The 26573-nt window shown below is 37.5% G+C and overlaps 2 protein-coding genes across 2 annotated transcripts in view; both read left to right on the top strand.

Annotated features, from left to right (window-relative positions):
• LOC123524418 (trifunctional enzyme subunit beta, mitochondrial-like) overlaps positions 1-26573 on the top strand; it is a 150832-nt gene that overhangs the window by 83621 nt on the left and 40638 nt on the right. The gene's annotated exons all lie outside the window — the stretch shown is intronic.
• The window catches only part of LOC123525693 (ATPase family AAA domain-containing protein 2-like), a 67143-nt gene that overhangs the window by 34247 nt on the left and 6323 nt on the right, over positions 1-26573 (top strand). The window contains exons 8-25 of the mRNA XM_053538876.1: positions 57-195; positions 1096-1215; positions 1603-1717; positions 2031-2172; positions 2391-2539; positions 3359-3607; positions 7710-7800; positions 8681-8995; positions 9381-9543; positions 10347-10533; positions 11266-11451; positions 14753-14888; positions 15235-15431; positions 22054-22213; positions 23386-23508; positions 23789-25005; positions 25367-25424; positions 25740-26023. Of these exons, the coding sequence (XP_053394851.1) occupies positions 57-195; positions 1096-1215; positions 1603-1717; positions 2031-2172; positions 2391-2539; positions 3359-3607; positions 7710-7800; positions 8681-8995; positions 9381-9543; positions 10347-10533; positions 11266-11451; positions 14753-14888; positions 15235-15431; positions 22054-22213; positions 23386-23508; positions 23789-25005; positions 25367-25424; positions 25740-26023 (4031 nt within the window). The remainder of the gene's footprint in view (positions 1-56; positions 196-1095; positions 1216-1602; positions 1718-2030; positions 2173-2390; positions 2540-3358; positions 3608-7709; positions 7801-8680; positions 8996-9380; positions 9544-10346; positions 10534-11265; positions 11452-14752; positions 14889-15234; positions 15432-22053; positions 22214-23385; positions 23509-23788; positions 25006-25366; positions 25425-25739; positions 26024-26573) is intronic.

The raw sequence follows: 26573 nt of genomic DNA, 5'->3' as shown, positions 1-26573 counted from the left end.
CATTATGATTTGCTTCTTGGGAGAAAATTTTGATATGCTAAATTTTGTCACTTCAGAGAGGAGACAACGTGTACAATCTAGGTTTTTCAGTGATGATATACCAACCCCACACTCACCAGCAAGGAGACGTCGAACTAGGCCTGATAAAATGACATACATGTCTCCAGCACGAAGGAGGAGAGGCCCTATTAATAGGTAATTAAGTGCAGCACTGGTTTTCATTCAGATTGTTTCCTTCAACCAATGTTTTGTGGGCCTCTGTGGCAGTGTGGTTACGGTTGTTGACTTTGAACCACTTGCCCCTAACCATTGAAGCCTCGCTCGTGATGTTGAATTCTTCATGTTAGTCAGCCATCCATCTGGCTTACAGAAGGTAATTGGCTCTACCAAGGTGCCTGCTGGTGGCAAAATAATGCGTGAAGGGGCACCTGGGGTCATCCTTCACCATGAGAAAACTGGCAAGATGCCATATGACCTATAACTGTGTAGATGCAATGTTAAACCAAATAAAAAAGAATCAACAGATATTTTTGATCTACCTGTGTTTTTGACATACACAGTCTTTAGAGCAATTTTATGTCAGTTGAAACTTGAGGTTTAGGAGTATATCTATGAAAAACAGAAATATTTGATAAAGGAACAACATCTGTACCAACAACCTACCTGACCATTTCATGTTCTACCATACTGTCTAAGCCGGAACTAGGACAAAATTCCTAGGTTTTTAGGTTATACTATGCATATTATTCCTTTAATATGTTTAATTGGAGTAAGAAACACATTTTTGATGAAGGTGTGTTTTACTTAAAACAATCATCTTCTTTTGCTTTGAAATTCTTACAGTTTTTATACAAATCAGAAAGTTTGTTATTTAATAGGAGAATTAAATATGGCAATGATTACAGTACAGCAGCATTTGCTTATCAATGCTTGATTTGATGCTTAGAATCACTACATGTGTATAGGTTGAAGTATCCACAGAATCTCTGATACTTGTTATGTTATATAATATGCTTACAAATCTCATGTTAACCAGATATATGATACACAGTCTGTTGATAAACTAGGTTTCAGCTGTGTTGTTTGTGTTTCCAGGCGACGAAGAGCTTTCCATGGTTCCAGTTCAACATCATCATCATCAAGTGACTCAGGTAGCAGTGATGAGGAACGATTTCAGAGAAGGAAGGCCAAGAGTATGCTGAAATCTAGACAAAGGTTTGTCATCCTTTTATTATAGGACTCGAACAGACTTCAAAAAGTCCTTGAAATTGATGCCCATCTTTAACCTTGAAAATGACTAAACCCCTAAAAAGTCTAAAAAAAACCAAAGAATTTTGAAAATAAAATCCTTCAATTTCAGTTAAAACTTCTGAAAATTGATCTGTCAGCAACTTGTTCTGTGAAAAAAGTAAGCATTAAAGAAAGTTAGAGAAAATAAGAATAATTGCTTCCATGTAGTAACAAATGACAGAAATTCATGAGCAATAATACAGAGGCATATTTATATTGCTGATCAAGTTTTTCAAATTTGTGTTTGCCATTAGACATGCATTTCAAAGTTGGAAAAACATGCAAATGAGTAATGAATGCCAATCTTTGCAGGTGTTTGCCAATGAACTTTGATCCTGACGACATTACAAGATCAACATTGCTGAGAGATCGTCAGAAGATTGGCTCCAGTCTTGCTGATGTTGATCCAATGACTATAGATAAATCGGTATACTTTTCTTAACTTTTCAACATCTAAAGTACTGTTGTTTATTAGTGATTTTAAGGCTCACCTGAACTTTGGTGTCTAGAGTCATCTATTCCTGGAGTGTGACATTTTTATAAAAAATACTGTTTTTTATAACAGCCCGATTTTTTTTCCTTATGTTAGTTATTACTGCCATGATTTTCCCTGCATATCTGGCAAAGCCATCATCCCCCCATAACAGAAGAATACTATAAATAAGGCTCTAGTTGTTTAAAGTAATTTGTATGGAGGCTTCCCAACATGTGTAATTGATTGATTTTATGTTGTTGTACAGGTGACATTTGACAGTGTTGGTGGATTAGGTAAACATATTCGAGCTTTGAAAGAGATGGTAGTGTTTCCATTGCTGTATCCAGAAATATTTGAACGCTTCAAGATAGCACCACCAAGAGGAGTTCTGTTTTATGGACCTCCAGGTACTCTTACAGATTATTATGTCCTACAGAAACGTTTATATGACAATTTGCTATTATTATAGTATAATAGGAAGCTGTGAATATTTGTTTCAATTAGGAATATATTTCAAAAACAGCTTAAAAATGTTTTAAATATGTTAATAAATTGATTCCAGTTTGAGTATCTTCACGTAACTTGCGAGGCTTTATTAGTTTGGACATTCTGGTTTGATTTTCAGGGACTGGTAAAACCTTGGTTGCTCGAGCACTGGCCAATGAATGTAGTACAGATGATAGGAGAGTGGCATTTTACATGCGTAAAGGAGCTGATTGTCTCAGCAAATGGGTTGGAGAGTCTGAGAGACAACTTAGGTTGCTTTTTGATCAGGTATGACACTGATGATTACTATTACCTGGTTAGAAATATAGAGGGATATCACTTGGAAATTTTCATAGAGGGCCATCATGACCCATTTATGTTTGGCTTTGGGGGTCCTGTTCAATTTTAGGTGGGGGTGTCATTTTTCAATTACTATTAAATGTGTAGAAAGGAGGGGGGGGGGGGGGAATGTAAATAAATGGGTCTTTGTAGGGTTGCTGTGACACATTGTTTATATCATAACACAGAGGGAACTTCATTTTACAGTTAATGTTTTCAATTACAGCAAGTCATATTTGTTGAAGTATGATTTCAAGCAGGAACCTTGTCCATATTAAAGACAATGCAGCAGTACACAGCAGTACAGAAAACAAACTGTTTTAAAGCAATTTTGTTGAACAGTTTACCTTATCAAGCAATGTTGGAGTGTATCAGGTTGTAAACTTTGATGTAGTCTACTTTGTTGCATAGTGTAGACTGGTTTACAATATAAATGTTCCATGAAGTGTACCTGATAGTTAATTTACTTCGGTCACAGTCCATGTTCATAATTGCTTACTTCACTAGATTGGGCTTGAACAGTTGCATCAGTTCACATGGTCAGGTCATAGAAAAACCTTGTTGGCAGTCTGACGCCACATTTTCTACCTGATCTGTAATAAACTTGGCATGAATGTTCGTTAAAAATCCAGAATTTGTTATTGAATTGTGGGGAAAAAGTTTTAAAAATACGGTCAGTATGTAATGAGAATATTTGTTAACAGTTTTCTTCTTTTTACCTCACGGTAATATGAGGTTACATGTCTTATTGATAATTTGTTATTTTAGGCATACCAGACACGACCATCTATAATATTCTTTGACGAGATAGATGGTCTAGCACCAGTGCGGTCTAGTAGACAGGATCAGATCCACAGTTCCATAGTGTCTACACTGCTTGCACTCATGGATGGCTTGGACAGTAGAGGAGAGATAGTGGTGATAGGAGCAACCAACAGACTTGACTCCATTGATCCGGCTCTCAGAAGACCTGGAAGATTTGATAGAGAGTTTCTGTTTCCTCTGCCCTCTGTACAGGTAATGCCTTTTTTGTGCCCCCAAAAAGGCATCTGTGGCCGAGTGGTTAATGTTGCTGACTTTGAAAGCATTTGCCCCTCACCGATGTGGGTTGGGGTTGGGGGGGGGGGGGGGGGGGGTTAAGCCTCATTCGGTGTGTTGAATTCTTCCTGTGAAGAAGCCATCCAGCTGCCTTACAGAATGTTGCTGGTTCTACCCAGGTGTGAGCTTGTGATAAAATAATGCACAGAGGGGCATCTGGGGTCTTAGTATAATCATCTACCAAAACTGTTCAAGCAAGTGTTGTAACTCAGTTGAGAGATCTAGGGCCAACATGGCCCTCTTGTTCAAACATTTTAGTCATGTTTTTCAAAAGCATTTTCAACAAGTGACATGCCGTTAATAAGTTCAGGAAATGCTGAAAATATATTAAAAATCACTGTTGAACAGGTCATAGGCTTCTAACCATACTTAATGGTCATGGACAATATGCTGTCCAGGGGAGCATGTGGTTTTGCTTCTGTGCATGGGTCAGTCCGTCCCAAGATTCCTGTCCAGGCTATTTCTCACAAACCACTGGCTGGAATTCCAAGGAACTAGAGGAAGCTTCAGTACGAAGAAGATACATGTGTCTCAGTGGCACGTCTCAGTCTGATTTTTATCTCCACTTTCAGAAGAATAGCGAGAGCTAGTTTACTGACGGTCAGACCGGGGTGCCAGTGTTACACCTTGGTTCAAGTTATCGGTACAAGTTGATATCTCAGTAACCATTTCATGTACTGAATTGAAACTTAATACAAGGCTTCCTTGTCATCAAACCTGCTGAATAAACAAGCTGATGGTCATCAACAGATGATTGAATTTCATTCACATCATGGCCTTTTTTTCACTTAAAATTGCACGCATTTACTATCAATCTGTGATAATATTGATTGGATTGAAACTTTACATAATGCTTTCCAGTCATCAGATCTACTGGAAAAAAAACAACCCAAGCCAGATAACTTTTTTGAACTTGTTTGAAATTTTGGCCCTATTTGACTGAGAAGATTTGCTTAAAGTTTTGTATGCCACTATTAAGCTGTATCTCAGTAACTGCTACAAGTATTGGATTGAAATGTCACAGGAGACATCCTTCTCATTAAATGTACTTACATACCCAAGTTAGATAACTCGTATTGGAAACTTATTCAAATTATTGACCTTACTTGACTGAAAATACGATTGGAGTTCTACCTGCAAGTTGTTATCATTGCATAAAAAAGTGGTAATAAAGTCTTGCCATATCATGGCCCTTTTTCGACTTGAAAGCTGTTGAATATTTAAGCACACTGTCTTATGGACAGCTCTTGTTTAGTGCTGAGTTATTGCACATTACTGTTAATTTTTTGTCGAGCCACTTGCGGATGCGAAGACATAGTTGTCCAAATGGCTGTTCGGTGTATATGTGTGTGTGCGTCCATCTGGATTTGTTTGTCCGGACCATAACTTTGACATGCATGGAGCAATCTTGTTTATATTTGGCATGAATGTTAACCTCAGTGAGATGGAGTGTCATGCGCAAACTCCAGGTTCCTATTTCAAAGGTCAAGGTCACAATTACAGGTCAAAGGTCTAATTAAAAAATGACTGTCCGTAGCATTTCTTCTTCATGCATGGAGGGATTTTGATGTAACTTGGCACAATTGTTCACCATCATGAGACAAAGTGTCATGCGCAAGAACCAGGTCCCTAGGTCTAAGGTCAAGGTCACACTTAGAGGTCAAAGAATACAAGAATGACAACTTTGTCCGGAGCATTTCTTTTTCATGCATGGTGGGATTTTGATGTCGCTTGGCACAATGTTCACCACCATGAGGCAGAGTGTCATGCGCAAGAACCAGGTCCCTAGGTCTAAGGTCAAGGTCACACTTACAGGTCAAAAGTCAGATATAAGAATGACTTTTTCTGGAGCATTTCTTTTTGATGCATAGAGGGATTTTGATGTAACTTGGCACAGTTGTTCATCATCATGAGACGGAGTGTCATGCGCAAGATATTAGAATTACTTCCCTTTGTTGTTACTATAAATAGCTTATATTATAAACAGGGCTTCGGAAATTTGCCGGTTTGTCGGTTTTGGACCGATTTTTGACTTTCAGACCAATTCGTGAAGTGAAAAAACGAAAAAAATCGATCCCGTAATACTGGAGAAAAGTATAAATTTCGGTCTGATATCTCAATACACGATCACCTGCCAAGTAGGAAATTGTTGGTCGCACCTTCAGATAATCAATAAACGTGTCAATCGGTCTGATTGTCACTTTGATAATCGGTCCGTAATTAGCGCGTGACACAATCAGTGCTCGCGCGGCACATCCTTTAATGTTTGCAGACAGCCGACTGCGGTGTAGTAAACATTTTTGACTGGTTTCCTAACATTTCTGACTGGATCCAAGTCATTTCGACAGGGGTTCCACTTCTTTTATTTAGAATCCGACGGATGGTTTATTTCAAAAGGCTATGTTTGATCACGGTAACAAGCAAATGGTCGCTGCATTTAACCAAAGAGCTATAATTGTACATTATAGGTCTTTGATTTAGTGAGCCATCACACGGAAAACCGATAAAAATAGTTTTTATAATTACTTGATTTGAAAAAAATACATGATTCATTTGTTTGGGCTCCAGTTGAAACTAATGCAGAAAATCGTCTTTGCAAACCGACTGTACAAAAAAGCAAAAAATGGACAGGCAACCACGAATGATAAAGAAAACCGGAGTGGCACTGTTTATCAAATCGGTCTTTTAAAAAACGTTTCAAAATGAAATTTTGTTTACATCAGAAGAGAACATACAACTTTATAAAATGTAGTTGCTTATTGAAGTACAACGTAAGTGAAATGAAATATCCGTGGACAACCCGCGTGACGTTTTGGTACTATACATGCGGGAAATTCGATCTCAGCGTTCAAATAACGTACACATTCAGTCCGCGGCAGAGTATTCTTTAAATACTGAGGCTGTTTAGCAGAGAATATGTGTCGTGTAACTCACTTTGACGCATTGTATTTTATAGAATTCCATGAGGAAACATCACAAAGTATCTGCCGTGTATACGGTATCGAAGTCACGTGCGTTGGCTTTTAGACTAGTTACGCACACGGTGTCAATGCCACGTATTATCTCGGAAAAACATCGACATTTAAACAAAGTAACAATCACACATAACAATGAATAACTGTCTTCATTGTATGGTAACGCGCGGTGACTGGTAACTCAGTTTTAATGCATGACATGCTTATTTCTTTACCCTATCACGTTTTACAAAATACGTAATATTGGGAATGCGTTGGGTGGGGTAGCGCCGATGTCAGGATTTTCATTTCGGATTGAGTTATCAAAATTTCCGGAGCCCTGATTATAAAGACCACTTTTCTGTAGTACAACATGCATGTTACATCCAATTTTTAGGTGAATTTTGACCTATCTCTGCTGTGAGGATTTTTGTGTGGACTTAGATTTTTTTTTTTTTTTTTTTTTTTTAGATTTACGTCCCTTTGTTGTTACTTTGAATAACTTATATTGTAACTTTTTGCAATCTCTTTTTTTATTTGGCATAAATGTTTGCCTCAGTGAGACAGGGAGTGTCTTGTGCAACTCGCAGGCCTTTTGACAGCTGCCGGGCTCGACATGTTGCCCATGGGCATCTAGTTTTAGAATAAAATTTGTCCAGACGTCATTTATACTGTTGTTAGGATGGGTATGAAACATTGTTGTGCATATATTATGGGTGGTATGGTTGAAGGATTTTTCACAGTTATGAGGATTTGCTTCGTAGTTCATAGTGTGACTTTTTTCACAAAGTTGTGACCCTTTTGCAGTATCGGGGAGCATCCATCTGTTCCACTGATCTCCTTGTTTTAGATTATATGAATGTTGTCTCATGCATATGAAGGTATTTTCCACTTGATTTCATTGCTGTTTTTTGTATGGGTTTAAATGAAAAAAAAAATGTCAGGTAAGAATAATGACAGAGAAGTTGTACACCTTTCTATTCAATAAAATGGGGTGTATTGGAAAAAAACACTATACAACTATCTATGTAACTGGATGTTAAAATATTTTCCTGGCACATTTTCAGGCAAGGAGTCAGATTCTGAAGATACATACCAAGGAATGGAATCCAAAACTTTGTGACAAATTTGTGTCAGAGGTTGCTGAAAAATGTATAGGTAAGTTGAATATTATATGTACAAATTGCTCTAAAGTTTGACTTTTTAGCTCATCTTATTTTTTGAAGAAAAAAAATGATGCGTTATTGTCATCACTTGATCGGTGTCGGCGTTGCCTGGTGAAGTTTTAACTTTAGGTCAGCTTTTCTCCATCCTGCTTTTTGCATGAATTATGGCCCCTTATGGACTTAGAAAATATCAGATTTTTTGGTTGTTTTATGTTTAGGTCAACTTTTCTCCTAAACTATCAAAGCTATTGCTTTGAAACTTGCAACACTTGTTCACCATCAAAAACTGACTCTGTACAGCAAGAAACATAACTCCATCTTGCTTTTTGCAAGAATTATGGCCCCTTTTGAACTTAGAAAATCAGATTTCTTGGTTAAGTTTTGTGTTTAGGTCAGCTTTTCTCCTAAACTATCAAAGCAATTGATTTAAAACTTGCAACACTTGTTCACCATCAAAAGCTGACTCTGTACAGCAAGAAACATAACTCCATCCTGCTTTTTGCAAGAATAATGGCCCCTTTTGGATTTCTTGGTTAAGTTTTGCGTTTAGGTCAACTTTTTTCCTTTACAGTCAAAGCTATTGCTTTAAAACATGGAGCAATTATTCGCCATTAAAAGCTGACTGCACAGCAAGTACCGTAACTCTACATTGCTTGCAAGAAGAATTGCCCCTTTTGGACATAGAAAATAATGAGTAGTACAATAATTCTATTATACAGAGACAAAAAAAATCAGATGAGCGTCTGCACCCGCAAGGCGATGCTCTTGTTACAATCTAATATAACAAGATAAAAAGAATGCAGTAGAGTTGTAAAGGATTTGTTTTTAAAGTTTAAAAAAGCGTTTTACTGGTTTATTCACTAATTTGGCAGGTTATTGTGGTGCTGATATGAAAGCATTATGTACGGAGGTGGCACTTCTAGCGTTGAGGAGACGATACCCTCAGATCTATACATCCTCGGAGAAACTTCAGATTGATGTCTCCTCCATCAACATCAGTGCAAAAGATTTTCATTCTGCTATGAAATCCATTGTACCTGCATCACAAAGATCTGTGACATCACCAGCACGTGCCCTGTCTGTAAAGATCATGCCATTGTTACAGAACATGTTCCTGCAGACGTTAGAGACGCTCGGCAGTATATTTCCATCAGTTCTTATGCAGCTGTCAAATCTTGATGCTCCATGTAAGAAATTTATGATATATACTTATTGTCAGCCATACGTATACTCATTTTTATATCCATGTTGAAGGTTATATTTTTGATCATTGTAATGAAGTTTTAGGAGTTGCCATTAATCGAAGATTTTGTTTTTGTGCCCCCAACATTTTTTGGGCGTTTTGGGCACTTAGAATTGTTTTTATTGTATGTCTGTCCATCATTCCATCTGTTCAAATTTGTGCTGTGTATATCTCGAAGCATTTGACCTAGATGCATAAGACAGGTCTTGCAGGCTTGCTTCATTAAGATCTACCCATAAATACAAAAGGAAGTAATTGAAACAAAAAGGAAAATTGGCCTGCATCTAGTATTTGCTTGCAAATATATGTGTAAGATGTTTATATTTTAGCAACAACGAAGTCAGGTTGTGGAGGAGAAAGCCAGCTTGCTGAGGTAGACCTGTGCAGTGACGATGATGATAGGGATGTTAGCATCTATGAACAGAAAATTGATAAAAGAAGAAAAGTGTCAAACATTCCAGAACAACCAGAAACTTTTCTCAATTTTACCAGGTTTAAAAATACATCTCTGCTTTTTTTCACAGAATGAGATGGACTATTTTTAAGGACCGAAGTTCTCTAGTGTGAGGCAGAGACTGTTCTCTTTCGCTGTGTTGATGTAATAACAAGTCATATTTGAATAATTAGTAGGGTTCACACAGGTCTTGAAAAGTCCTTGAACATTGAAAATGCCTTAAAAATGATTTAAGCAAAAAACTTTGAAAGTACTTAAATTTTGAGAAAAATTGGTGATTGAATTTCACAAAGAACTCCTTGATTATTAATGTTGTGTCTTGATTTATGTTATGTTTGATTAATGTTCTGTAGGAAGTTCACTTTTGGAAAGAATAGGGGAAAAAGAAATTAAGAAATGAAGAATTTAAATGAAAATATTGTATTTCATCAAGTAACCGTCCTGGAATGCATGGGTGGCCCTCTTTTACCACATTTTATTGTGATAATAAACTTTAAAGGCATTTAAGCTGACAAAAATGAATGAGTCTGTTTATCATTTGACAGAATTGTAAATGTGTATTCATCAATGGAGGAAAGCTTGCTGAAAAGCAATAGCATTAGCAGAATTCAGCAACACATGTCTCATTCATGTTGTTCTATGTACCCAGGCCAGGTAATCTTTCTAGATATAACTACAGTTAACAGTAAATTATGGAATAACAACAGTTTGAGGTTGTCGCACCAAAATTTCAATTGATTGTTTCGAGAAAAAGTGAGAGTAAAGTACCTGTCTCAGATATTCTGTATGAACAATGATTTGGTAGTAAGTTAGAAATAATAATAACCATGTATATTTTCAGCTATGCAAATCGTCATCCGAGTACACATCGACCACGCCTACTGTTGTCAGGGACCAATGATCGGGGACAAACTTCACATCTTGCTCCTGCTATAATACATCATCTGGAACAACTGCCTGTTCACACGCTTGATCTCTCATCATTGTATGCTGTCAATGCCCGTTCACCTGAAGAATCCTGTGCTCATGTATGTTAATAATAGTTTTCAGATTTATTAGGCATGATCCAGGTACAAGTTATACATCATTTAACTTTGTTTTTTCATTTTATATATGGGCAAAATCGTGATAAACGTAGGAAAATCTGAACACCTGCTTACCTCATGAGTTGTAACCCGGCAAGGTACATCCGTAGCAATGTGATAGAAGACATTGTGTCGGAATTCATTTCCTCCTGCACATTTGATTGCCTATTAAAAGAAGTTGGCAGTTAATTATGGAGAACAGGTTAGCACTGGTACAGAATGCAGGAACAACTGCCTGCTGTTAAATAACTAAAATGTTTTGAAAAATAGTACTAAACCCAAAATAAACAAACAAATCATGGGGAAATCCCTGCGAAAATAGCAGTTGCAAAATTAGTTTTCATTGGGAAATATTTTTTTAAAGGAGCATGTGTGACTGCTGTAAGTTAACGCCCATTGAAGCCAGAAAAAAATCCCGAGGAAGGTAAAACAAGCTTACAGGATGTAAAGTTGTACCTAAACTTTCCCAAAATAGCAAAGAGCCTGTACATGCCCTAAAACTTTCTCGCATTCCAGATTATTACAGAAACAAATCTATTTTTTTTTTGCTTTTAATCTGAACCATGTCTTAAACTTCAAAAGGATATGGATAATTTTGATAAATTTTCCAGCTTTGGTATTACTGCCTTTGATAATAGAAAAACTATATGACATTACCTGCTTTGTTTATTACAGATATTCCGTGAAGCAAGACGTACATCGCCCAGTATTATTTATTTACCACATGTGAATCAGTGGTTTAGTGTTGTTGGTGAAACAGTGAGGGCTACAGTGCTGACATTGATACATGACCTTGATCCTAGCAGTCCTGTCTTACTTCTAGCTACAAGCGAAGAAAAATTCTCTCAACTAGATTATGATGTAAGTTGATGTTGCATGTTATAATGATGCTTGATATTATATGTTCATGTTTGATAGAACAGCAGTTATATTGTGCAAATGTTAAAAAGCCAAACAAATTTGTGTGTTTGGAGGTGGTGGGGGGGGGGGGGGGGATTGTTTAAGTCTGTTTTGTTTGGACTACTCTGAAACTACTGATGGGATTTCAACTAGACTTTATGGGGATGCTCAGTACCATGGCTTGTTTTGCATATCATTTACTCATTGATATTTTCTGTTTAAAATGCATTTTGGTGAAGTTACTACCATTTTATTGAGAGTGAGTCATATAAACAAAGGCACTATGAGTCTTTAACCCATTTTCCAATTGCTTCAGCTAGTTACTAGTAATGGCTGAGAAATATATAATGTTTCATCATTGTAGCCAAAGTCCCCGTACAATGCAAAGTATGTAATGGCTGGGACAAATATACTGTTTAGAGTTTCTGCCTCAGTGGCCGTCTTAATCGTGCACTCCATCTGTGCGCTGTAATCTGTCTGCTGTAACTCGCCTCCTAAAACATTGAGAACTTGATAAATGTCCATAACAAGACATTCATACACAGACCAGACGTGCTCCAAGTACAAGTCAACTTAAAGTTAAAGGTTAAGGGCTTTATTGTTGGTCCATAACTGTTGCATTTATAAGGATTTGAAAATAATTGACACAAATTAATGTACCATGGAAGGTGTGTTGGTTTTTGACGTCTACTGTAAGGTACAAATATTCATACCTAACATTCTGACATATTTGCGCACCACCTCGTACATTCTTGGACAGTTGCAATTGTAATGAAATGACACTCTGTTTCAGTACCTAACTGGCAGTCAGATATTAGTATGCATTGGCATTAGTGTTCCTGATTCAATCAGAAAAGTTTACATATTAATTCAGTTAAGGAAATGCTTAAATTTTTCGTAATACAGCAAACTAGTAAAAGGTCCTTAAGTCAAATGGGATCTTCACAGTCACGGGGCCATTGTAAAAGGATATTGAATGAACTTCACACAAGTGATCACTCCAGAACTCTTAGAGTTGTTATTCAGGCATTAAGATTCTTTTGAAATAACCCTAAATTGTTGTCAGAAATGCTTGAAACCGAAGGCTACTTTTCTTGTAGCTAGTAAGTCTAACTGAAACTGAGAACCCAATCTTTGCAATCACATCTTCCTAATGCCTTAACTAAAGTTTACTGGAAACATTGACCAAAGTTGTGAGGCAAGGTCAGTACATGCTGATGAAAGTCTTATGGAACAGTTTGGAGCTTTAGGTTTCAGTTTCAGATAATGCCTTGTGTTCAGAGTTGGATCCGGTATTTTGGTCATTCCTGATTAGTCACAGTACTCGACTGAATGTTCTGGTCATTACTTAGACAAGCTTGGCTGTGGCGTCATCTCACAGATGTTGCCTGTTCATCTGACACAATTTAATGAAGACTGTCACAGAAAGTAATCAGTAAAAAACATACAGTAGTTGGTGTATATGTTTGCAAATAGTATGTTCTTTATGTCTGTCTATTATAGGTGCAGGAGTTTGATGATATTGTGGGATGTTGTGAATATAAAATCCTAACGGGTGAAAGCAGTTCTCAATGACAACTTGTGCTGACTAGGCAACAAAGCCCCTTAGAGAAATGCAGCACTTTTGTATATATTTCACTTCTTATGATAGTACAAATTCTTGTTTGCTGAATGAGCTGCCAGTGAATTACACTTTGTGTAACAATTTAGGACACACTGTATACAGTTTTACTTTTGTGTCCATGTCTGTGACATGTCTTACCTCATTCTAGTCTGTTACATTAATTATGATGGTCTTGTCTTCGTATTGCAGATGTATGTGTACATTGCTATGGGGGAATTCTCCACTTAAATACTCTAGTTATAGCCAAGTCAGTTAAAGTTGTTAAATTCATGTACTGTGTCGTACAAAAATATAATATCTAGATTTATGCCCCCGAGTTGCAATAAATCGCACTTTCCATCTGTGCGTCTGTGTAAATTCTTGTCTGGGCTGTAACTCTGCCATCCATAAAAAGATTTTGAAGTAACTTTGCATAAATGTTCACCATAACGAGATGACATGTCATACACAAGACCCAGACCCGTAGCTCCAAGGCCAAGGTCATACTTAGAAGTTAAAGGTTAACAGGGTCTTTTTATTGTCTGGTCCATAACTTTGCCATTTATCAAGGGATTTGAAAATAATTTGACACAAAATTTAATGTTAACCATATTGGGAAGGTGTGTCGCGTTTTTGACGCGGGTCTCTCACGTCAAGGTCACAAAATCATTCATACCTAAACTATTCTGACATATTTTGCGCAGACAACTGTAGCATTCTTGGACAGGCTTTGGGGCATTTGTCACTAATAGTGACAGCTCTTGTTCTTCAGTACCTAGACTTGGCCATCAGATATTTAGTATTTGGCATTGTCTAGTGTTCCCCTGAATTCAAATCAGGGATCAGGTTTTTACATATAAATTCATGTTAAGGAAATTGCTTAAGTTAAAAATCTTTCTCCTGAATTACAGCAGGAACTAATATATAAAGGGTCCCTTAAGTCAAATTAGGGATCTTCGCAGTCACAGGGGTCATTGTTGTAAGTAGAGAGTGATACTTAGTCTCACAGTGCAAGGCTTTCACAAAATGGTCACTCCAGATAGACTCTTAAGAGTTTTAATTTCAGCACTAAATTTTGTTGAAATTACCCTAAATTGTTGTCAGAAATTGCTTGGAAACCGGAGGCTACTTTTCTTGTAGCTAGTAAAGTTCTAAATTGGAAGACCTGAGAACCCCCAACTTCTTTGCAACTTCTACATTTGTGCCTAATGCTTTTAAGCTTAAAAGAGTTATTGCCTGTGGTAAACAGATGACCTATAATGTTTTGGGAGGTCAAAGGTCAAGGTCACAGTGACTTTGAACTGAAAAGTCTTATGGAACAGTATTGGAATGACCTTTAGGGCTTTCAGTTTTCATGGATTAATTGCCTTGTGTTCAGGAGTGGACTCCGGTTATTTTGGGGTCAGTTCCTGAAGAGTTAAGGTCACAGTAACATCGAGACTGAATGGTTTCTGGTCAGTTACTTGAGAAAGCTTGGGCCTGTGGCTGTCAGTCTTCACAGGATGGTTGCCTGTTGTCAGTAGATGACAAGTGTAGTTTTTTGAGGTCAGTTGGTCAAAGGTAAAGGTAATAGCATAAAAAAATTACATGACAAGTTAGTTTGGGGACGTATATATGTTTTGCAAATAGCTCATGTTTTATATTTCTGTCTATTTTCAGGTGCAGGACTTGTTTGATGAATATTGTGGGGAAGTTGTGAATATAAGAAATCCTACACGGGATGAAAGGCAGGAGTTCTTCAAAGACCTTCTGCTGAATCAGGCAACAAAGCCTCCTGTTCAGAGAAAAGTTGCAGGTTCACTTTTGTTATTTCATTATTTACACTTGGCTTTGATGGATGAGAAATTTCTTGTTTGCCTGAATGAGCTGCCAGCTGAATTACAGCCGTTTTGTGTAAGCAATTTAGGACACACTGTATACAGTGTTCTTACTTTTGTGTCCATGGTCTTGATTGTCTTAGCCCTTCCTTCTTGGTCTGTTTTTAATGTTTTTGATGAATGGTCTGTCTTTGTATTTATTAATGAGATGATGTGTACATTTGTTTATTTTGTGTAGAGAAATTGTGTTCCCACAAAAAAATTGTAATGACGAAGCAGTGATCAGCTAACGTTGTACTATAATTAGAACACTTACTGTTTCAGCTCAAAGAATATTGGAAGTACTTCCAAAAGCTCCTCCCCCTGAGCCAAGGAAATTGACCGACCAGGAGCTGAAGAAATTACATGATCATGAGGAGGCAACTCTGACAGAGCTGCGTCTGTTCCTTAGGGACACATTGAACAAACTTGGCAGAGACAGGAAATTCTTTATCTTCACTAAACCTGTTGATATTGAAGATGTAAGTGTATGAATCTTTCTCATTGTTTCAATTATCAGCTGTTGAAATTAGGTATTGTGAATGATTGAGAGTATGTCAATGTTTATGCTTTGTTCATACATGTTCACTTGGGCGGGAGCGCCAGAATCTGGTATTTCATACATCCCTCCTATCTTTTGATAAGATAGTAATTCTCAAGAACTGCCAGAATTTGAGAAAATCAATGAAGCTGTGTGGATTTAAAACTGAAAACTTATAAGTGTCAGCAAATATGCCTATTGGTGAAGTGTGTGTGTAACAGTATGGTAGCTCACTATTAATCTGTAGATAAAATAAGAAAGAATATTTGACCTGTTGATTATTATTTACCGTTAATACTAATTAATTATACGCCTGAAGGGACGTATTATGTTATGATGCCAGTGTCCATCGGTCTGTCTGTCCATTAGCAATTTCATGTCCGCTCTGTAACCTTGAAGGATTTCAAAGAAACTTGACACAAATGTTTACCACATCGAGAATGGCTTACTTCAAGGTCACAGGGGTCAAAGGTCATATGACTATTTCAGTGTCCGGTCTGTAACTCTTGAACCCCTTGAAGGATTTTCGAAGAAACTTAACACAAATGTTCATCACATTGAGACGACATGCAAAGCACGTTTCGGACAGCTCGCTTCAAGGTCAAGGTCATACTAAGGGGTCAAAGATCATGTGACTTTGTTTCGTGTCTGCTCTTGAACTGCTTAAAGGATTTTAAAGAAACTTGACAAAAATGTTCACCACATTGAGATGACGTGCAGAGCGCATGTTTCAGATGGCTCTCTTTAAGGTCAAGGTCACACTTAGGGGTCAAAGGTCATATAATTTTGATTCGTGTCTGCTCTGTAACTATTGAACTGCTTGAAGGATTTTAAAGAAACTTGGCACGAATGTTCATCACAATGAGACGACGTGCAGAGCGCATGTTTCAGATGGCTCGCTTCAAGTCAAGATCACACTAAGGGGTCAAACGTCATACATTCGGGCGTATATTGCCCTGCATTGTGGTGCTCTTACTCCTGCTTGGTTTTTGCAACGAAAGGGCATACCTTATCTGCAGTGTATATTTACACAATAAAAGGAGATAAATTGTACTTTGTAACTAACCTGTGCACAGGGTGAGCTATCGTGATCACTCACTGCACTGGTTGTCCATCCACACTTTCCTCCATGGCATCTCTGAAAACATTTAGTGGAAGTTGATGAAACTTGGCCTGGAAACTCCTTGGGTGGTCCTCTATTATAGATGTTAAAAGAATTTGATTCCTTGCAGAATTCTGGTCACCATAGCGATCAAATGGAAAAACTTTTCATTATGCCCACGGCATCTACTGATGCAGGAGGCATATAGTGATTGTCCTGTCCGTCCGTTTGTTTGTCCGTCCGTCTGTACGAGGTTAACCAAATGGGACCGTTTCATCTAGCATCAATACCCCTAACTAGAATGACTTGATACTAATGCAGGGTAACTGTGACATTCATCTCAGATACTCCGACAGTTGACCTTGCGCTTTGACTAGGTTGCTTTGTATCACAGGATGCCACCGGGATCAACGTTTTGAACCAGCTCCTTAAAAGTCCGGTTCTCCACGGGGGGGGGGGTGATAAGTGGTGTTCATATCCGTACAGCTTTGTAAACATCGTCGATGCAGCGGCTTATATTTAACATGTCGTACCTGTTTCACTTTCGTTTGCAGGTCATAACTGATTCGTCAATGAAGACAATTTTGATTGCAATGTATCTTCTTGCAAGGTAAAACAACTGTTTGTACTGATCAAAATTTTTAACAACAAAAATTAGAAATAAACTGAGAATTAGTCTCCCCTTATGTGGGTCAGACATTGCATTGTGCTTTGTCTGTCACATGTTTGTTCACAATCTTCTTGGCACTATTGGTGATTTCCAAACACACAACAGTGATCTTGCCACCTAGTTGTGCATATCTCACTTTCTAGTATTGGTGATTTTGCAGATTGCACTAGTTGCGTGACCATCATGCTGAATTCACCAACCTCCGGTGGTTAGTGAGTTGTATTTTATGCTCATGTTCTGATTATTTAATGCGAGCAATACATCCAAGTGAAAGATAAACCGGAGCATGTGTGATCTGATAATGTAAACCCGATTACAATGTAGAAGATTTTAAAATTCGCATAACAGTTTATTACTAACTTCAATTATCAGTATCAGTCGTGACTTGCTTTTTCAAATTCTTTTATCGGCTACTCTTTGATACACTTTGTTAGAATATCACCACGAGTGTTATCCCAAAAAGCCTAGTTCATTATATAGTTGATTAATGCTTCAATATTTTTCCTGATTCAGCCGCTTGAATTATTAATGCCTTTGGAAAAAGGGCGTATTACTGTAAACCTAGAAATGTATGCGGATACATATTCCGAATTCAAAACATCAACATTTTCCGATACATATCTTGGTAAATTCAAATCCAGCGCGAATCCGCGAAATGATAGTCGCAATGAACATATTAGTATAATAAGTAAGTACACTGCATATTGCATTATAGTATTCTCGAAAATCGTTTTTGTACTTCATTACAATGACCCAATCCTTTTACCATATCAACGGTTATTCACACCTTCACTTATGACAGTCGGTAAATGGTTATAAACATAGTCACTGCATTAATCGATACACTAGAGAAAACAATTTTTTGGCAAACAATTTCGTTGTAAGCGGCAAATTGGTTACGTGACCTCGTAACGTAAATGAAATGTGGTTTTAAAATAAAGCAGTATGATGTCGCTGTGGTTTTAAATAAGTTTGATATGTAAGTGAATGTTTGTAGATGTATTTTTGACACGACACTATGTGAGATATTCTTCTCAAACAATAATGTAAATTTTTGAGGGCAAATAGGTCACTTTTCGTTTGACACATTTACCTGTCCAGTTTATACGGGATATTGCACATTCGCATTTAAAAAATTAAAGAAGATACTTTTTTACTGTTTTAAAGAACCGAGGGAGTACGATCAGACAATGATGTGTCACATGGCGCGAAAACATGACGTAATGCCATGACAATCTCGGCAACTTTGATCTCCACTTCAGAATGAGCCATGATACCGACACACTTCTTTAGCTCTTTAAGGGGTTTTAACTGATGACGAAAACAAGGCCAGTACTTATTTTATCAACAGAATATTTTCCGATAATTGTTAATGTTTTTTCCGCTTTGAGCATGGGTGGGTTGATGATAATTATTTTTCGGGATTTCGAATCCAAAGCAATCTAGATCAGATAGGATACAAGAAAAATATATTAACAGCTGCATACTGATAAAAGGAAGCAAGATTCCTGTTGTTTCATATTTAATGTTCGTCCCGCAGTGCAGGACCGAATGTCCGGATATTTTGGCAATTTTCGTGATGTCTGGATTTTATTATACACACCTTGTAAAGAGTTCCAATTATAAAACAAGCGTCAACCACGGAAAAAGTCACTTTTATAAAAAATATAGCAGTGATGATTACTCGATCCCGTTACGTACCGAAATTTACTTCAACTGTTTGTTTTAAAACATCATTTTAGACGACCGTTTAATAACTATTCAGTATTCACTCACGTTTTCATGACTTTCACGTGCGCCTAAAAGTTGCCGCGTCAAAGTTTGCACGGACTTTCACACGCATGTCTTGATTTCTACGCTTTGCACGCTTTTTATCTCCAAAGTATCAATCTTTCCACGGGGAACAGGAGGATCAAGATTTCTTTTGGGATTAACACGCCGTAATTAGGGCAGCACGGGATAGTGCGTGAAAAATAATGTTTTTTACCGCCAGCGTACAATACTTAGGACTTAGAAAGCAAACATGGTAACAAATGGAGATGGCTTGGCTATATGAATGTGACACTGATGGGGATCGATGGGGGTCTTTGCTACGAAAACCGGATATTGCAGGTCTGCATTTTGTGAATGTTGTGCCAGAACATTAAAATATGGTGGCATGAAAAAACAAAAATGTTGCTAGAATTTTCAGGTTGTTTCAGTCTGAATCTTACAAAAATATGTTGAGGGTATATTGTTGAAACAAGTCCTTGACTTGGAAAAGTTACTGTTAACTGAAAATCATGCATTTTGTGCAATATAATAAGTAAATTTTTGGCACACATATAAGGGTAGAATAGGGCTGTTCTAAGCATTCAAAATCACTAATTCTCAGAAGCTTCCGGGGGGCTTTGCCCCCCTGGCCCCCCTGCCAGGGCTTTGCCCTGGACCCACCGGGGGCCCTGGCGGCCCCCAAGCCCCCAGCAAATTTTTCAGGATTTTCAATATTCCATACTTTCACCCATGTAATGCAGATGTAACCTGTGACCATTCCTCATCTTCAGACATCACCTGACCTCAGTTTGACCTTGACGTCGTTTTGGACTTAGGTTGCTTTGTATCGACAAGGATGCCACCGGGGGCATCAAGCGTTTATTGAACGCAGCTCCTTGTTAAAAAGTCTTCTTCTCACAGTCGAGCTTAGATATTTAGCTGTTAGCTGTTTAGTTGTCCTGTACCATGTTTTTTCAAACCATGTCCTCGATTGGGCAGGGGTCTTATTATTTATAATTGTGTCAGTGTGCAGTTTAGTTCTCAGGGATCAAAATTGATTCTGCCATGGAAATATTTACAATTTATCTCTGAACAAGGTATAAAGAATGTTTGTACTGAAAGAAATTTCTTAAACCAACATAAGAAAAGATTAGAAATAAACTGTAGAATTATGTCTCCCACTTATAGTGGGGTAGACATATTGATTTAGTGCTGTCTGTCACAAAGTTTGTTCACACAACTCCTTGGACACTATTGGATGGATTTGCACCAAACATCACAAGAGTGATCTTTGCCAAACCTAGTTGTGCATATCATCAACATTTTCTAGTTTGATGATTTTGCAGATTTGCACACTAGTTGCTGTACACAGTATGGCTGAATTTCACCAAACCTCACGGGTGGTTAGTGTAGTTGTATATATTATTGTCATGTTCTGATTAATTTATTATGGAGCTAAGTACATCAAGTGACAAGATGAAACCGGAAGCATGTGTGTATCACTAATGTAAACACGATTACAAAAGTAGGAAGATTTTAAATTTCGCATAAACTACGTTTATTACATAAACTTCAATTATCAGTATAGTCGTGACTGTTGCTTTTTCAAATTCTTTTATCTGTGCTACTTCTTTGATACCACTTTTTAGAATATCACCACAGGAGTTGTTATCCCCAAGCCTAGTTCTGTATATAGTTGGAATGTTATGGTTCAGTGTTTTTCCCTGGAGTTATGGCCTTATTTATTATGCCCTTTTGGAAAAAGAGGGGGTATACTGTAAACCTAGAAATGTTAGCGGATACTATATTTCGCGATTTTCAAAACATCAACATTTTCGCGGATACAAATCTTCGCGGAATCATATCCATCGCGTATCCCGCGAATATGAAGTCGCAAGTGAACATATTTAGTATAATAAGGTTAGTATCACTGCATAGTTGCATTTATAGTATTCTCGAAAACATTCAGTTTTATTGTACCCTTCAATTATCAATGCACCCTAATCCTTTTCATCCATATCAACGGTTATTCACACCTCCACTTATTGACAGTCGGTAAATTGCTGTTATTACATTGTCACTTGTTTGCCATTTAAATAGGCGATTAATCCACACTTAGCAGAAATAGACACAATATTTTACTTACAAATAATATATCGTATTGGCTGCCGACTGCAAATTGCATGTATATGTCGTTCGATAGATGCGTATTGTTTTTGTTTTTATCACCTGTTTGCCTTACGGATCGATATTGAAAATGCTGTTGCTTCATAAATAAGTAAATTGTAAATCAATTGAACTAATGTGGATTTGTGCACTCATGTTATACAGTTACGGTACTAGAATATGAATTATTAATATCCAGGTGTGTGTAACCACAGAACCATTTTATAGCGTTCTATATAACCATTCTATATAAGCTGAAGCTAGAATCTTTCGCGTTTTTTTTAGAACATAGTTTTTCGCGGCTATTTGATTTCACGGAAATATACTATCCGCGAAAGGCGCTAATTTAAAAAGCGCGAAAACAATTCTAGGTTTACAGTATTGTTTTGCTCCATGTCAGTCAGTCTTCCCGTCTGTTGTAGAGCATTTGTTTCCTATTATTTATTAGAGAATTCATGATGTCACAATTGTCAAACTTCATAGGATGATTTTGTGTGGTCAGTTGATGACCCCTGTTGTCTTGGATGTCAGTAGGTTAAGGTCTCAATGAAAATCGTTTCCACTTAAAAGAACACCTTGGCCTAGAGTTATGAAACTTCATAGGATGATAGCCTGTGGTCAGTCATGTCCCCCAGTTTGGTCAAAGGTCAAGGTCACAGCATACGAACCTGCTTGCTGCCGACAGGCCATCATTTTGGGGCATATATGTTTAAAAATGAAACAAAACAACTTTTCATCGGGTGGCTCCAGTGTAAAATCTTTTAGACATGGCTTGCTCTTCAAAAGATTTTCAACTTGATGAGGTGAACAGTTTGTTTTTCTCTTACCTCATTTTTCCATGAAGTGTATATGCAAGTTTTCGTTGTACTGTAGGTACCAGACTACTATGAGATTATCAAGAAACCGATGGATCTATCCACAATGATGTCTAAGATAGATCTACATCATTACCAGTCAGTGAAGGAATTCCTCGCAGATATTGAACAGATCTGCATGAATGCACTGGAATATAATCCAGACAAAGATCCACAAAGTAGGTGACTCCTAGCTTTATTACTGACCCATAAGATATTTAGCTAGAATAATTTGATAGGTTAAATATCAGAATTTCTGTTAAAGTCAATTTTAGATTGAAAACAGCCAGTTGAGTTACATGATGGACAGGGCTTCAGAAATATGCCGGCTGATTTTTAACTTTGCAGATTTATGTAATGAAAAATAAACCAACAGACAAAATGAGGAAAAAATATAAAATTCGGTCTGACATCTCAATACACTTGTATCGTACTAGCAGGAAATGTCACATGCCTGTACACTGCCATGATCTGACATGCCATGTATGGATTCCATAACCATTTTGCTTTTTCAAAAAACTGTGCCTCTTTTTTGTCTTTTGTACTTATTCATTTAACTTTCATTATTGATAAGGCTGTTGGATAGTCGAACGTTACTGTTCTGCAACAGCTCTTGTTTCTTAAACATCTTCTCTGAAACTGCAGGTCAGAATTACACCAAACTTGGATCTGTAGCATCCTGCAAGGACATCTCCCAAGTTTGTTCAAATGGCTTTGCTTGGCCTTGTTTAAGAGTCACCAGAGCTAAAAATAAGAAAAAACTTGTAAATGACTTTTTCTCATCCACCACTTGATGGATTACCAAAACTTGGTCTGTTGCATCCTGATATGATCCTCTCTCTTATTTGTTCAAATGGTTCAAATTGGTCCTTTTAAGGGCCGCTAGAGTTGAAAGTAGAAAACCTTTAAACAACATCTTTTCAACAACAGTTGTATCTTGACCAGTAAATAGGGTATTGTGATCAAACATGGAATTTAGGAAGCGTGCAAGGAGGCCATGGTTTAAGATGTATTTTAGTTTGATTAGGTCAAGGTCAGGATCATTAATACTAATGATAGAAAGATGGTTTTCTCTTAATAACTTGAAAAAGAAAAATGTTTGAACAATGACTTTTTCTCATGAACCACTACATTGATCTTCACCAGACTTGGTCAGTTGCAAAGTTGAATAGACCTGTCTCAGTGTTTGTTGAAAGGATTTGCATTGGCCCCTTACAGGGGCAGCCAGAGATCAGAATAGAGAAACCTTTCAAGACTTCTCCTCATGAATCACTTGATAGATCTTCACCCAAATCTGTCTGTAGCATTTTCGTATTGTCCTCTGCATGCTGTTTCTGGTTGTGCTCTCCAGGTCGTGTTATCAGACATAGAGCATGTGCACTGAAAGACACGGCATATGCCATCATAAAGGCAGAACTGGACAAAGATTTTGAGAAGATATGTGAAAGTATTGTAGAATCTAGAAAACAGAGGGGTAAGATTTATCTAAATTTCTAATATGGTCAGATAAAATGTCATCAGTTAACTGATTTACACTACATATCTAAACTTTCATTCTGTAAACTTTCAAAATTAGTATGGCAAACAATCAGGCACACTACCCAGTGTTCTTAATTTACTTGATTTTCTCTGTCTTAAAGTTTTGAAAAATGAGAGCCAAATTAAATTCTACTTTCTCTAGATGATATTGATCCCAGCAAGCAGAATTGTCTGAATCAGGAAAATAGTTTGCATTATTTAGAAATGTTTTACAGGAGAGGAAGGTACACAGACTGCTCCCTCATTTTACCACACAAAACCACTGAATGTCGGGCCAATGCATCCTCTTGCCGTGACAAAAAGATCTACCTCCACCGACAACACTCCAAAGGACCCAAATGTTAGAACAAGTCGACGATTGCAAGGGGCTGAAGCTACTGATGGCCCTTCTCTAGAAGATGTAGAACGATCTGCTAGGGCCTTAAAACGTCTCAAGATGTCTCCATCAAAGGAGAAAGAGAACAATTCAACACCTCAGGGACAACTGAAAAAGAATACTCAAACATCCAAAAGCAGTTCAGGTTTAAAATCATCTCAGTGTTCAAGCTCAGGGAATAAAAATGACTCGAGCTCAAAATCATCTTCCACTAAAAAGCCTGTTAAGAAAGATATTTGGGGTCGCAGAAGTTACAGATCGAGAAAGAGAAGATATAAGAGAAAAAGAATTGAAAGTGATGAAGAAGACTTCAAAGAAATTCAAGATGATGACGAAGATGATGTTGAAGATGTTAATGATGAAAGTATAAATGAGGACGATAATGAGAATCAGGAAGATATGGAAGCAGAAGTAGAGGAGGCCACTGACGGAACAGTGCATGTCTCACCAAGGCGTGAAACTAAGAACTCACCAAGACGTAATTCAGCAGATAAATCTGCTGGCGCTAAGTCACCTCGAAGAGATTCAATGAATGAATGTTTAAGTGTAGATGTTCATATGAAGTCACCTAAAGATTGTGCAAAGTCCCCTAGTCAAAGATCCCCAAGGTCAGAAAGTCAAATGTCACCTAACCAAGGCACTCGATCTCAAGATGAATCTCCAAGTAGATCTTGGTCACCTCGTTCAGATTCTGGTCACATGACCCAGCGACATTCCTCCGGTAGCCGAGCCTCAAGGTCTCAGGATAACCAGAACTTAACAGTACATGAAACGGAGCATAAATCACCTAGAAACATTTTCAATTCACCAGAGAAAGCACCAAACCAAAATAACCTTTCTAAAACATTAGACAATGAGGAGGAATCCTTAAATCAAAGCTCTTCTCAGAAAGTGCCTTCATCAATTGATAAAAGTAGGGTGAAATCATTGTTGCCCATCAATGGTTTTGTAGACAGTGGACTAGGTAGTTCCGACAATGGAGATTCAAATGACAGTGTTGGTAAACTGACAACTTCATCAGATAATAGTGAACAAGTCACAGTAAACAAAACTCAGGTAAGTTAATCTCTGATTCAGGTGTTGTTATAAACTCTAAGGTGGACACATTGGTTGAGCTGGCTAAGACGTGAAGACCCATGATTGGATTTATGGCTCCCATTGCGGTGTATCCATTGGCAATTGCAATTGCCACAGTGGGTGCCAGCAAATTGCTGGGGGTAAGGTATATTTGGTGTTAACTTGTGTTAATTGTTTCACAAAAATTGACCATTTTCTTTAAGTCCTTTCAAGAAGTAACTTCCATATATTTAGAGTTATCAGTTTATTAGTAATTAAAGAAACGTTGAACAGTAGGAAATATTTTCTGTTCTTGCTCCAGTGTTAATGGTTTTATTTCCAAGGTTTTATTTCTCCACAGGGTACATCAGAACAAAATGAACAGGGCAATCATCATGAAAGATCTCCACAAAAAGAAGGTACATTTTAGCTTGTCTGATTTTTTAAATGAGGTATTGTCGTCACTTGACCTTCGACGTTGGTTAAAATTTTTGTTTAGGTCCACCTTTTCTAAAAAGATATAAGAGCTACAGCTTTGAAACTTTCCACACTTGTTTATCATCATTAGGTGATGTAGGCCAAGAACCATAACTCTAGACCTGCATTTTGGCAGAATTATGACCCATTTTATACTTAGAAAATTTGAGTTTCTTGGTTAAAATTTTAGTTTAATAGATCAGGGCATGTAGTACAGAATTTAGTGCTGAAAAACATTTTAAATCTTTTTATTTCAGCGTCATCACCTGTTAAACCATCATCTCCTATTAAACCATCATCACCTGTTTTCCATGTGACAAGATCTCGCACACAGACCCGGGCCCAGGAGAGGGCTGTTGAAGTTTTAAATGAAATGATGGAACCACTAGTCATAGATCATGAACGACTTGTCAGGCTCCTAGACCTGACTGTTTTATTGACCGAGGACTATAACATACCAAGACTGGAGAAACTGTACAGCCGATTGGCTCAGTGCATTTATGAACACAGACTGGAGTATAACAAGACTGCAATGGTAGAGGTTTGTGTTTCATTTTATCACATACTATTTTTTTTTTTTTAGATATTCTGTGTTGAAGTTTTAGAGGTTGTACCTATGCAAGTTGATATGAGGATTTTAGAACTCTCAGTTGAACAATTAACATAAAAGTAGTGAACAAAGATGAAAGAAAAGCAAGTATATTGTTTTCCCAACAACTGATGTGGCAGACAAAATTTGGCCTACATCTGTTTGACTTTAGCTTACCTGATTCATGATCATGGTGAACTCTTAGAATTGTTGGATGTCTGTCATAGATTTGTTAAAACAGAGACAAATTCCTTCAAGGCCCCACCTACATCATTAGCAATCATGGCCCTCTTGTCTTTACTACAACCCCTTGTACACAGCTTTTAAGTTTAGGGATATCAAGTCAAGGTCACTAGGGATAGCTTTCCATCCAACCCCTATAATGTTTAGTGAAGCTATGCCATGCAACACTGATGTATTCAGATAATTCCTTGTGTGTTTTTGCAGACTTGTCTTCATGCAGTTTTGGGAGAAACACCTAGAAACAAGTTTAGTTCCTATA

This window comes from Mercenaria mercenaria, chromosome 3, assembly GCF_021730395.1.
Source record: "Mercenaria mercenaria strain notata chromosome 3, MADL_Memer_1, whole genome shotgun sequence".
Lineage (NCBI taxonomy): Eukaryota > Metazoa > Mollusca > Bivalvia > Venerida > Veneridae > Mercenaria > Mercenaria mercenaria.
Note: the sequence above shows the minus strand (reverse complement) of the source record. Positions and strands in the feature narration are given on the sequence as shown.